The 13549-nt window shown below is 38.3% G+C and overlaps 1 protein-coding gene across 13 annotated transcripts in view; it reads right to left on the bottom strand.

The window, feature by feature from the left end:
• MYBL1 (MYB proto-oncogene like 1) overlaps window positions 1-12465 on the bottom strand; it is a 37886-nt gene extending 25421 nt beyond the window's left edge. For all 13 annotated transcript variants that reach the window (XM_081503267.1, XM_081503265.1, XM_081503272.1 and 10 more), the window contains exons 1-4: window positions 11807-12465; window positions 3148-3253; window positions 2752-2823; window positions 1204-1296 (exon numbers count right to left, since the gene is read on the bottom strand). In XM_081503267.1, coding sequence (XP_081359393.1) covers window positions 1204-1296; window positions 2752-2823; window positions 3148-3253; window positions 11807-11826 — 291 coding nt within the window. In that variant the 5' untranslated portion in view covers window positions 11827-12465. The remainder of the gene's footprint in view (window positions 1-1203; window positions 1297-2751; window positions 2824-3147; window positions 3254-11806) is intronic.
• Between the last annotated feature and the right edge of the window lie 1084 nt (window positions 12466-13549).

The following is a 13549-nucleotide window of genomic DNA, read 5'->3' as shown; positions in this document are numbered from 1 at the left end:
AACTTATCTAAATACAAGGTATTAAAGTGACCTGTAAGTTAAATTGTTAATTGTTTCATACAAAAGTTAATATGAAATAACAGTAAAATGCTGAGATTTTCTACTCTCACATTTTTTTTTTTAATGCTTCAGCTGAAAGCCAAATAAATCATTTTGGAAGCAGGAAGGATTTATAGTTACTGTCTTTTCATTTCTTTCTTTCTCAAACTGAAAGGATACAAATCACACATTTTAAAACTTACCATTGGCCATCAAGTAAATCTGACCAGTTCTGAGCCTAGAGAATTTATCTTTTTTTTAAGTGGCAGTAAAAATGCTCTAATTTCCCAACTATGTTAATAACATGATGCCATAAAGAGCATGAACTAAAGGGTAATTCTCAGAAGAGGACAGTAACTCTCCCATTCTTCTCATACTTTCATAACACAAAGAATTACCTTGGTTTTGAACCCTCCAGCTCTCTGGGAACACGATGATAAGATATCTGTCTTATGCTGCTGCTGCTGCTAAGTCACTTCAGTCGTGTCCGACTCTGTGCGACCCCATAGACGGCAGCCCACCAGGCTCTGCCGTCCCTGGGATTCTCCAGGCAAGAATACTGGAGTGGGTTGCCATTTCCTTCTCCAGTGCATGAAAGGGAAAAGTGAAAGTGAAGTCGCTCAGTCGTGTCCGACTCTTAGCGACCCCATGGACTGTAGCCTACCAGGCTCCTCCGTCCACGGGATTTTCCAGGCAAGAGTACTGGAGTGGGGTGCCATTGCCTTCTCCGATCTGTCTTATATGGGAGCCCATTTTAGGTTAAGAGGGAAAGTTAAAGAATAACTTCCTTATACCTCACATTTTCAGATAAAATAAGAACAAAATTAAATTCTGTTTTTAAAATGCTAACTGAATTTTCAGCAAGAAACTATGCCCTAAATGTTGCTAACCTAAGTTCTAAAAAGGTGACTAAGCTGACAGTATTTTTTATTCTACAAACCAAACTTTCAGACAGCAAAGGCTATATTATATTACATTTGGTTTGATTCAATTCTGAAAAAACTACATCTCAAAATACTCAATTTTCAATTCTAGTGCAAGCAGTACTCAGAGAACAAATCCAGGTGATTTAAACATGTATTTATGTGACAAAAAACCAATGTATTAGTAAGAAAAAAAGCAAGTCCATCTACACAGTGAAAATAAAGAATATGAACATGTTACCCTCTGATCTTCTTCTTTAGTCCAGGGACCCTTTATCAATTCTGGATTTAAAACTTTCTGCCACCGATGTTGGCATTGAAAATCAGAACGATTCTGAAAGAATTTAGATGATTTTGTTAATGAACAATTTTCTTCCAAACTTTCACAACCTTAAGAAGAAATTTTCTAGGAATAATACATTCAATAGCATTCTCTAAAAATGCAGCATTTATTTTATATGCCTGTATCCCTATTCATTTTTAATTAAAGTTGTCAGCATTGCTTAGAGTATAAATAAAAATTACATATTTGAAATTAAAATTATTTATCTCTATACCTTGCCTGATAACACAGCAAAAAAGCAAAACAACACAGATACTAACATAAAGAAATGTACTGATGAATAAAAGGGAGTAAACAGACAACTAAACAATGTAGACATACAAACTCATACAGCATAGCAGCCTGGATTCATAGAGTACAGCAGTACCTAACTCTACACAATTAAAAAAAAAACCCAAAAGGCATTACTAGATTACTGCATGGTACTTAAAGGATGTTTATAAATGGTAACTCCAAGTTATCAAAAAAAAACTAAACATATCCAGATTGACGTACATTATAAATCAGTTAAATATTTAAGTATTTAAGTTCAAAAGGAAAATGAAATTTACCAGGATAAAGCCTTATGTAGAAACATGTCTAACTCGAAAAATGATTAATAACTGTAGCCTTATTTTTAGTCAATTCATGACCTAGTAAGTCCTGTGTATTACAACGATAATACTAATAACACAACTTTTCCTTTAGTGATTTGGTTTCTAAAGATATTATTTCCTATACAGGATTATAGATAATTTAGAAGGACATAAATACAAATACTATATTTAACCATAGCTCTCTCCTGGTGCCTAGTGGACTTGTTTTTATTCATACTGAGCATCTTCATATATAGCTTCGGTACATCAATGCTGATCCATTTGAAGGTTATCGTTTTCTCAAAATAATCAGGTTGTTCTTGTACGTCCTTGTAGCATTTCTCTGTTGGCTACATTTGCTGTTATACCACTGAAGTTAAACTGATAAAGCTAATGTAACCAGCTTTTCTAATTTAGATTCTATTTATTGAACATGTGCTAAATGTAAGGCACTGTGCCAAATATCCTATACGTTACTTCTAATTCTCATAGCAACATAGCTTCTTGTGGTTTTACTAGTTATCAAGCTATTTCAATAGATTTAACTTCTCTTCAAAATGTTTTAACATTGATTAGCAAGTATTTATAAAGCCCTATCCAAACTTGGTATCATTTTTGCTTTAGGTCAGTCATCTTTTTAGGTCTGTCCTCTCTTTGTGTCAGTCATCTTTTTAGATCCCCAGATAAACTAATTACTAAAAAAACCCCAGACTTTCTAAGTTTCCAACTGTAGGAAGAACAGAACAAAACAGTTGTGTTTAGGATGGGAATCTAAATCTAAAACAACATAGACACATTTCTGAAAAACAGCAAATGTAACCCAACGGCCTAAATCATTTGTGTTAGCAGTATAAGATAATGTTTCACTTACTTGAAGATGACTAGCAATTAGAGTCCAATCATCAGTTCCATGTTGTTCAACCAACTTCTTTAACTTGTCATCCTATTAAAACAGGTTTATGAAAATGAAAAACTTTCCCTCACCCTATTCCCCTATTCCTGAATATACTGTCCAATTCTTTCACGTCATATCTGGTGGCCATTTTTAGAAGCACTGAAGCCATTATCACACATGTTCTCCCATTTACTACACTGATTCTGTCAGTCTCAACAATCAACCCACTCTTCATGTACGGTTGAAGAAAAAAAATGTGCAAGTTAGCCGAGAGATAACTTTTCTCATGTTGTGTTTTTAAGTATCTTTAATATATCTTATTAATCAATAAATACAAGTATGGAATTAGTAAACCTTATTACACATAATCACCTCGTCTCTTGTCCATTTTACTCTGTTCCAGAGTTTCTTCAAACCTTTTTGTTGCGGTACTTCATAATCATGATCAGCATACTGAAGGTCATCATCTTCATCCTCACTGAAGAAAACACAATTTGAAATCAAGAATTTTATTTAAACATGTGAATTCAATCACTGAATCTGAACACATACTTACAACTAAATAAGCCACTCAAACTAGCAGACATATATCCAATGAGATTATTCAAAGTATAAAAATATTAAGAGTCACATAATGGAGAGGAGCTATAGTGCTTACTGATACTGGAGGAATGAAGCTGGATATATCAGCAAGGGACAAGTGATAACCTTTTACATCATGCTAAGGAGTTTGGCCTTTATTCTTAATCTGATCTTTAACCTACAGAGTTAAAGGAATTTAAGTAAAGGAGTAAAAGACAAATATCTTGTGTTTCAGAAAAAAATCACTGGCAGGAATGTCTAGTAATCTTTCACAAGAATCCAAAGTAATTATTAGGGCCTGGCAATGATGATGGTAAAATACAAAACAGTCAGTTAAAAGACATAATGTAAGAAATGAGCCGTTTACAATACCAACAACAAAAAAGTTAAAATATGTAGAAATAATTTGAATATACAAGATCAAGATCTAGTAAACCACAAAACACTATCAGTAGACACAGAAGAACAAATGAAAAAACAAACAGACCACATTCTTGGATACAAAAACAATATTACATATGTCCATTCTCTGTAAATTAATTCATAAATTTAAATTAAATGAATAAAAATACCAATAGATTTTCAGAGGAACTTAGACAAGCTGATTCTATAGTCCATATAGAAAAATAAACAAGCAGTAATAGCCAAAAAAAAGCTCTAAAAAGAGAGAGAGTTAGTACTACCAAATATCAGAAAATACTGCAGAGAAACAATAAATAGTACTCAGATCAATGGAAAAGAATATTCAGAAAAAAAACTCATATGGGAATTTCATAAATTATAATACAACATATCAATCATTGTGGTAAAGATGGACTTTTCAACAAAGGGTAAGACAGTGGGTAGTTACTTTAAAAAATAAAGCTAAAGTCCTACTTTAAAATAAAAGAATTCAGATGAAGCAAATATTCTACACTTTTAAAAATGAAAACATAACAGTACCTACTAGGGTGAAAGTGAAAGTGTTAACTGCTCAATTGTGTCCGACTCTTTTGCAACCCAGTGGATTGTAGCCTGGCAGGCCCCTTTGTCCATGGAATTATCCAGGCAAGAATACTAGAGTGGCTTGCCATTTCCTTCTCCAGGGGATGTTCCCCACCCAGGGATGGAACCCGGGTCTCTTGCATTGCAGGCAGATTCTTTACCATTTGAGCTACCAGGGAAGCCCTATTAGTCCTATTAGTTCTACCTATTAGGGTAGAACTCTATTTTTTTATATCCTTGAGTAGAAGAGATTTAAATGGAAAAAAATTGAGAAACCATAAAAGAATAAACTAATTAAGGTCATGATAGTAGCAACAGAAAGACACACAGTAAACTGAGAAAAAAGTAGAAACAAAAGGATTTTTTTCAACTGATGAATATGAGAGACATGGGAAGAAGATTGAAAGACAACTCCAAAATTTCTGGCTTTGGAAACATAGAGCTATCCACTGAGATAAGGAATAGAAGGAGAAAAAGAACTTTGGGAGGAAGAAGGGAATGAGACAAGTAAGTAGTTTGGATTGATTTCAAGGTACTTGAGAAATACACAGGTGGATACTAGATATATCTACAAAGCACTGTCCAGTAGAAACATAATGCAAGCCACCTATGTAATTTATTAGTAACCACAGTTCAAAAACACAGGTGAAATTAATTTTAATAATAAACAATATTTAACCCAATCTATTTTTAAGTGATCAATTAAACATGTAATCACCATAATCACAAAATGTTTTACATTCTTTTCTTCTTACTTAAGTCTTTGAAATCTGGCATGGCATTGTCCAGGAGAAAAGAGAGCCAAAGGCAAAAGAGAAAAATAACAAGAAGATGAAGCTGATAAAAACAGTCCGGGAGCAACAAAGTGAATTCCTAGCTGCAGACACAGCTAAATAGAAAAATAAAAATAAAATTTTTTAGATGTAATAAAATAAAAAGTACACAGTAATTCAGACTAGTCGTACATAAAGAGCTCAACAGCCACATGTAACCAGTGGCTCTCCTACTGGGCAGAGTAGATCTTGAAGACAACTGGGCATGTGGATCTTCTGCTCATCTGTAGTTCTAGGGGAGACTTAGTTTTGGCAATCACTAGTGCACAGACAAAAGTTAAAGCAACGAGAGCGCAAAACCCTAGAAAAGAGAGCAGATCTTACGATAAACTGAATTAGAGAATTCTGAGTAGTCAGTGGACTGAATCAAGATATGAACATCTGAAAATAACATGAGCTAATATTTATTTAACCTGAGGAACAGACATTGTGGAAAATGAAGGCCTAGATTTAATATATATTGTTTACAGAGCCTTTGCAGGAACTTCTAATTTCCTTGATTTATCAATTCCATAGGACCAAAATTATTCTTATCCGACCAAATAAGACACCAAAATCCCCCACCCACCTAGCTATGACACCTAACTGCTTCTCTAATTCAATGCACTTCAGTATTCCAATGCTTTCTCCCCTAAAGCCAATGTCTATTTAATAATCTGCCAGTCCTATTTCCATATATGATTGTTTTGCTAAACTGTGCTGAAAATAAAAGCACAGGTTTAATTAAAGAAATACCTGTTATTTGCAGCCATCTTCAGCTATTGGAAATATCACCTGATTAACTATGATTAAACTGTTAAGTTGGAGATGGTTCAGGATGCAATGACTTCATAAATGTCTAAGGCGGCTATTAAACCTGATAAAACACCATATTGAAGCTTGCTGTCCACTGTATGCAATCATGGCATCTATGCTTCCCAACCAAACAACTCAGGAGTACAAAGACCGTGTCTAATACGTTCACCTCTCTACACGAAGCCCAGGACTTGCCCATTCAAATGTTTGTAAAATTACTGAATGATCCTGCTTACTCTTTCACCTTCTCCAGCTATTCTGTATTACAAAATTACCTCACTCTTTCCCAACCCAATCAAAACTTCCACCTCCCTCAATACAGATGATCTCAAATTGATATGAGAAAAAAAAAAACTTTTGTTAAACAAATTAAAATACCTCTAAGAGGAGGTGAAAAATACTCCCATAAAAAGAACTTTCAAAATCCAAATGCACCGCCAAGCGGTAGAATTTTAAGAAGCATAAACCTGCTGAAACAAATGTAAAGAAAATATTCAGTACAGAAGGTCTTCTTTGAGGTATCTACCAATACAGCCTAACCTTCCCTAAAACTGTCCCCCGCAACATTAACACTTCCAGCCTTCCCAAACAGCCCTCGGTTATGGTTTTTACAGGTTCCCCTCTTTCATTCCCTTTTCTCAGACCCCAACAGTTTCCCCAACAGCATATTTTTAAATTATGCTTTAAAAATTAGGTTATTTGAAAATAACTTTAAATTTGGGGACTCATTCATATAAACTTTGATTATTCACAAAAATACCTACATTAATCTGTACAAAATTCACCATAAGGTTCTTATCAAAACATTTTAAAGATATGTGTCCAAAAATGTTGTTTTAGTCAAAAGACTAGTTTCCAAGGAACGATCTTCCTGAAAATGTGTTCATTTTAACCTTAAAAATCTGCCTTATTTTTTAACCACATACTTGATTTGTGAGAAATTTCTATTTCTACAAGAGGTTTCATTATCTGTTTTGCAATAGCATGGCCATCATGTTCAGGAAGCTGGGTTTTTTGAGTGGGTGAGTGTGAGGGAGGATTAAAGCAGAATTCTTAGAATCCATCTCTCTACCACTGGGACTTTCCTAGAATCTATCTACCTAAGTACTTCTTGGTGCGAGCATTAAGTTATTTCTGTATTATTTATGTAATTATTAAAAGGATGATAAAACTTTCAAGTAAGTGTGACAGAAAAGATCCTAGAAAATTATCACTAGCTACAACATAAAGATGCCTAAGGATGCCTACGCTTTGCAAAGAAAAACAGGAAGGGCTAAAATCCCACAAATAACACCAATGTTCTCCTTTTATCACTTAACAGTGAAAAAGTTTCATTGCTTAATAATGGTTGAAGTGAAGTGAAGTGAAGTGAAAGTTGCTCAGTCATATCCAACTTTTTGCAACCCCATGGACTATACAGTCCCTGGAATTCTCCAGGCCAGAATACTGGAGTGGGTAGCCTTTCCCTTCTCCAGGGGATCTTCCCAACCCAGGGATCAAACCCAGGTCTCCCACATTGCATGCGATTCTTTACCAACTGAGCTATCAGGGAAGCCTTAATAATGGTTAGAGATCATCAAAACATTAGACACCATCAAAACAAATCATATTTCATTTGCTTTGTTTTATTTGCTTTATTTTTCTGCTTTTTATTTCATTTTTTAGTATTTTTGTATTGTAGCAATCAATGCTGGCAATATCTAATAGCTAAATAAAGTCAACTTTCTACTATCTATCTATAAATAGATAAACCATTTCTAAGCTACAGTGACTAATCTAGAAGACAGTAAAAATAGGTGAAATTATTTCTCCAGTCACAAGGCAAAAACAGAAGAGGAATTTGGTCTCTGAATCTCTCTCCAGGAATTGGTTTCTAGAATCATCCTGCCAGTTTTATTTTTTAAGTCAAAGAAAATATTTATTCTGTAACTGTCTAATACATAACCTAACTACTATGTTCAAAAACTTTTGTATATTATGAATGAGCAAAGCGATTAGGGTAATTATGAAACAGCAAAAGGAAGCACACACGCACACACACAAAAATATTATGACTCATTAGACTAGGAAAATTGTTTAAAAGTAATTCTACAAGCTAATAGGATGTGATACTCATAACTTTCCCTGTGAATTAATACACAAACTATTCACACTTAGCAATATTAAGATAAAACATTCAAGAGAAGTTCAATTTTAAGGGACATCAATTATTCTACCTGAAAACATTAAAATGAGGAAGAATTTGAAATTGTTTAAAATTTATTTTTATTTGAATAGAAACTACAGATTTGAAAAGAGAATTATCAGTAGTTCTGTAAAATTTGTTCTAGCAAAACCACTTCAACTTGACAGTATTTTAAATTAAACTAAATCAAGCCTAAATATTTTTATCATAATCAAAAAATACATCTTTATTATACTGTCTTGACAGGATAACTGTGCATTTGCATTTTTTTTAAGTTCAATCAAATTCAAGGCATGAAAATTTACCAGCTTGATTTAATAAAGTGAAATCAGGCCACCCAGTGGTTAACATGATGTACTGCATACATGAATATTTTATTTTCAAATCTGGACTGCAACCTAGCATTATTATAGTAAGACAAACTGGACTTCATCTGACCATGAATAGCAATAATGAAATAAATCCTGAAGAGAGTTCTACCCAGCGATCCGTAAACAAAAACAATGCAAGAACATTTCTATTTTATTCCATTAGTGTGTGTATATTTTTAAATGAGAAAAGATGATTACAAAAAGTTCAAAATAGGAAATATATCAAAAGACTTATAGATTACAAAATCCAAACCTCTTATATTAAGAGACAAACAACTGGGATACAGAATTTACTTGCTTTCTCCAAACAATACTGCTAATTACAAAGTTGATTAAATATATCAGTTCTCATATTCCAGTATTCACCCACAACACCCATCTCACTAGAAGCAACGCAGTCAAATTGCTTCCTATGCACACACATACTCCATAGAAAAACATCTTCTGATTCAAGAGTTGGCTTTTGTCTTTCCAGTTTAATGTAGTTACCAGTCATCTCAAGAGGGAAAATCTGAATCTGTTACTACTTAAATACATCTTCTAGCTTCTAAACGACATTTTTTAAAGCTAATTTTTAAGAGTGGAACTGGCTTTTAAAATCTAAAATTACTTACTTAATACATAAGTATGGTTAAAAATCAAGTACACATTAATAACATATACACCAATTTTAGTACTGCCTGTAAATTATGTTATTAAAACCGCGAAGGGGACCTAAAACTATTTAAAGTCACAACACTAAATAAACTTTTTCCTGTATGTAAATCCAGACCAGAGATACTACAGCTATCTTAAACAATGATCAAAAGAGCTAACATCCTTCAGCTATTTCCCCTGAGGTAACAGTGTTTTTACTTTTTTTTTTTCAGATACAGGAAAGGTTATTACAGGATTTATGCCGGTAGTCTTATGCAAAACTTTTATACAGCAAAGTATAGAACTGTTTTCAATCAAACAGTTCAATGGTTGTATAGTGGAGACTTCAAAGTGACTGACTCACGTCCTTTCTCATTCAACTATAAATTAGATTCATATTTATCAGTAAGACGCTTAATTAAAGGCATGAGACTAGGCGTTGCCGAATAAATAAAATTATTTATCCTTCAAAACATTTCATATTCTATTATTTTCTAGAGCAAATAAGTAATATTTACATATACAAGAAATATAATTTATAGAACAAAACACATTCAAGGATGAAGACCCTAAGAAATACACCATTCAGAGATAATAGATCTCATCACATCTACCTGTATACTCACATAGGGAGTGTAGCTTCACTACATTTAACTACTCCAGACTTATGACTCTTTCAATCATTCTATAATACATTTCAATTAATTTATACAGTTGACAGGAATAAAAGTCAATAGTACAATTAATATTTAGATCTCAAGGCTCACAATATTGTCAATAAAACAAAATAACTTACACCAGCAAATTTATCATGAAATCACTTCCTTCTTAGCCTATTATCATGAAGCAGACACAAATTACAGACAGAAAAACTAACTGAAGAAGGCAGGGTTCTGACATTCAAACATCCATGTCTAATCATAACTAACTGCTGATGACAGCATTAGCCAAGAAACTGTTTCAAATAAGATTAACATCAATACGGACAAGTAGATAATGCCGCACACCGAATACAAACAAACTCCTGTTACTGAGTTGACAATATTGATTTGTCATCTTGCTTAATGAAGGTATGTTTAAAAATTCAGAAGAAAAGGCCTAAATCAATACTTCAGTAATTATAGTTATAGGAGCTTGTAATATCTATCTTTTCTGAAGACTGAGAAGTCAGTCAGGTCGTTGATGTTCTAGAGCAGTAATTCTCATCTGGGTGATTTTGCCCCCCAACAGACATTTGGTGGTAATGTCTGAAGACATTCTTTGATTGTCACACCTGGGGAAGTGAGGTGTTACTGGCATCCATGGGACAGAGGCCAGGGATGCTGCTAGACATTCTACAAAGCACAGGACAGCACCTCCCACTGCCCCCACCACTGCCTTCCCAATACAAAGAATTATCTGATCCCAAATATCAACAGTGCCTAGGTTGAAAATCCTCTTCAAGAGAAGTGTGTGTGTGTGTGTGTGTGTGTGTACATTTGTTCCACTTCAAAAGTTTGATCTATTCTGTAGTGGGTACAAAATAATAATCTAACAGGGACCTAATTACATTCTATGCTTTTTCCTGCAAAAATACCTTACATACAGCAGATGCTTAATAAATGAATAGAGCAACAAATACTATGGTGTGACTGATTGTTGACAATTTTTAACAGACATCTGCAATGAATGAAGTTACTACTAAATTTCAACTTGGGAAATACACCTCTGGTTGAGACTTTGAGGTTGTGGATCCAGATAAATAAAACCGTTTGGAAACGCTGTCAAACAACTTTTCACATTTATTGAATAATACTGACAACTAAAAGATACCCTAGTGTTTTTTGTCATATGAGTGATTCCTACACACTCAGTTTAGGAGTAGCTACTAGAGTGACCTTTAAATAAAACAGAAATGCATAAATTCATCCTAGCAAGTTTTCCAAAAACAACCACCACCAAAGAAGTGCCCTACCTCTATGCAACCCTCAGGTACAGCCAGAGTCCAAAGGACACACAAAATATTAAGTGTATCAAACACTCTGTTTTATTTTAAGATCAAGCTACTGGTGTTAACAGTGTGACATCTTCCCAGTAGAGGGACCATGGGTAAGGATATCACAGTAAACATCAAAAAAAGTACTCTCTCTTCAGCTGTTCCTCAGAGGACTTCCACACCTTTCAAGGCAGCAGAGGGGTCTCCAACCCAGGTGTATCACAGAGCCCCTGTTTGTAACTGGCTCAGGAATTCAGAGAGAAAGAGGCCCTCACAACAGCATTTTCAGGCCGACTGGGAAGGACACCACCACCTTCCGGTGAGGAGCGTATTCCCTGAAAGCGCACCGACTTACCTGACAACAAATCCCAAGAAGTGGCTGTGGGACAGTGGGGGGCTGGACGTGCGCTGTGGGGAGAATCGACTCCAAGGAGCCGCCTGGGCATCTGTTACTCCCTTTCTGAGTCCGAAATGCCCTGTTCCCCAACTCTCCACACGTCACGGCTGCGCTGCGGCCAGCGGGCCGAGGCGGCTGTAGGGGAGCGGGAAGGAAAACTTCTGCCCCGGCCTTGGAGGGTCTGGGGAGGCGCGGGGGAGAAACAGCGGAAAAGGAAAGGGAATCTGAGCCGAGGCTGTGCCCACATGCCTGGGCGAAAGGGATGTCACCCACCTGCGCGACCTCTTCGCCATCCTTCAAGTACCGCATAGGCGCGGGCTGGGCGGGGACGCGGGTCAGCCTCCTCCAGCCTCGGGCGAATGTTCCTTCTCCCCGATCCTCCCCCGCCGCTTCCCTCGCTCCCGCTCCAAGGCCGGCCGAGTGCGGAACGCAGGTCCCCGGCAGGGCAGGACGGAGGGGCGGACCGCGACCCGCCCCCGGCCCGCAGCGCCGCTCCTTAGCCCCGGCCCGGCCCGGTCAGGGAAGCCCCCAACATGTCAGCAGGAGCGCTCCCACCCTCCCTTGGCCCCTCCTGCCGCCTCTTAGCCTCCTCGCCTCGGTCCCAGCGCGGCTCTGCCGCGGGCGCCGACCCTCGCCCTCTCCCCGCAGCGGGCAGCTCTGCAGGGCTCGTAGCCTCCTGCAGGGTTTTGTCCGCACCGCCGAATCTCGCGCCCAGCCTCCCTCAAGAGCCGCCGTTTGAATCTGCGCACGCGGCCCCGAACCTCATTGGCTGTGGTGGCCGCACGCGAGGGGACGAAGGCGGGGCGGGGAGAGCGCGCGCGACTGAGGGCGGGGCTGGGGAGCTGGAAGCCGGGACTGGAACTCGCAGGAGTCCGGGAAGGAGCTGGGAGCCAGGGGGTGTGGCCGCAGGCCCGCCTCACAGGTCTTGCTGTGACAGGACACGGAGCGCGCCGAGCGCCGCACCCGAGGGGGGCGGGGCGCCAAGGACCGCGCGGGGCCTGCTGGGAAAGTGAGTTCCAGGCTCTCCGAGAGGCGTGTCCGGAAGCGGCGGCGAGAATCAAAGCTTCTCCCGGAGCGCGGATGATGCCTCTGGGTGTTGAGCAGTCCCGCTCACCGCAGCCTTCTCTCGGCCAGTTCAGTTCAGTTCAGTTCAGTCGCTCAGTCGTGTCCGACTCTTTGCGACTCCACGAACTGCAGCACGCCAGGCCTCCCTATCCATCACCAAATCCCGGAGTCCACCCAAACCCATGTCCATCGAGTCGGTGATGCCATCCAGCCATCTCATCCTCTGTCGTCCCCTTCTCCTCCTGCCCTCAATCTTTCCCGGCATCAGAGTCTTTTCCAATGAGTCAGCTCTTCGCATCAGGTGGCCAAAGTATTGGAGTTTCGGCTTCAACATCAGTCCTTCCAGTGAACACCCAGGACTGATCTCCTTTAGGACGGACTGGTTGATCTCCTTGTCTTTTCCAACACCACAGTTGAAAAGCATCAATTCTTCTGCGCTCAGCTTTCTTTATAGTCCAACTCTCACATCCATACATGACCACGGGAAAAACCATAGCCTTGACTAGACGGTCTCGGGGGCATCCCTCCTCACTAGTTAGGAGGCTGTCTTTGGATCTGAGAAAAACCTAACCGTAAAATTTGCGCGGCCGTTACTCTTTAAGCAAAAATGTGAGCTTTTTTTTTTTTTTCTTTTTGGCCAGACATCATAACTACTGATCTAGCGAAGACTCTGCAGCGGGAAGGAGCAGGAGTGTGACAGGTGAAAAAATTTTTGTTGGACACATGGAACTGGAAAGGGAAATAATCCGGGTCTGCGGCTGGCCTTCAAAGTACTTAATCTCCTATCCGACTCTTCGGGAAATAACTGCTGCGCTCGGTGAAGGAGCCCTGGTCCAGAAGTAGAATGCAGGAAGACAGGAGCGGACTGGGAATTTCGCCCAGATAAATGAGTAGTCAACGGTAGAAGGTGACCTTCTCTCGCAAGAGAGATGGGAGCAAGGCGGGAACTTC

The sequence above is a fragment of the Giraffa tippelskirchi genome, chromosome 6 (assembly GCF_054371585.1).
Source record: "Giraffa tippelskirchi isolate mGirTip1 chromosome 6, T2T-mGirTip1v1.2.pri, whole genome shotgun sequence".
Lineage (NCBI taxonomy): Eukaryota > Metazoa > Chordata > Mammalia > Artiodactyla > Giraffidae > Giraffa > Giraffa tippelskirchi.
The sequence above is the reverse complement of the archived record's forward strand: the minus strand, read 5'-3'. Positions and strand labels throughout refer to the sequence as shown.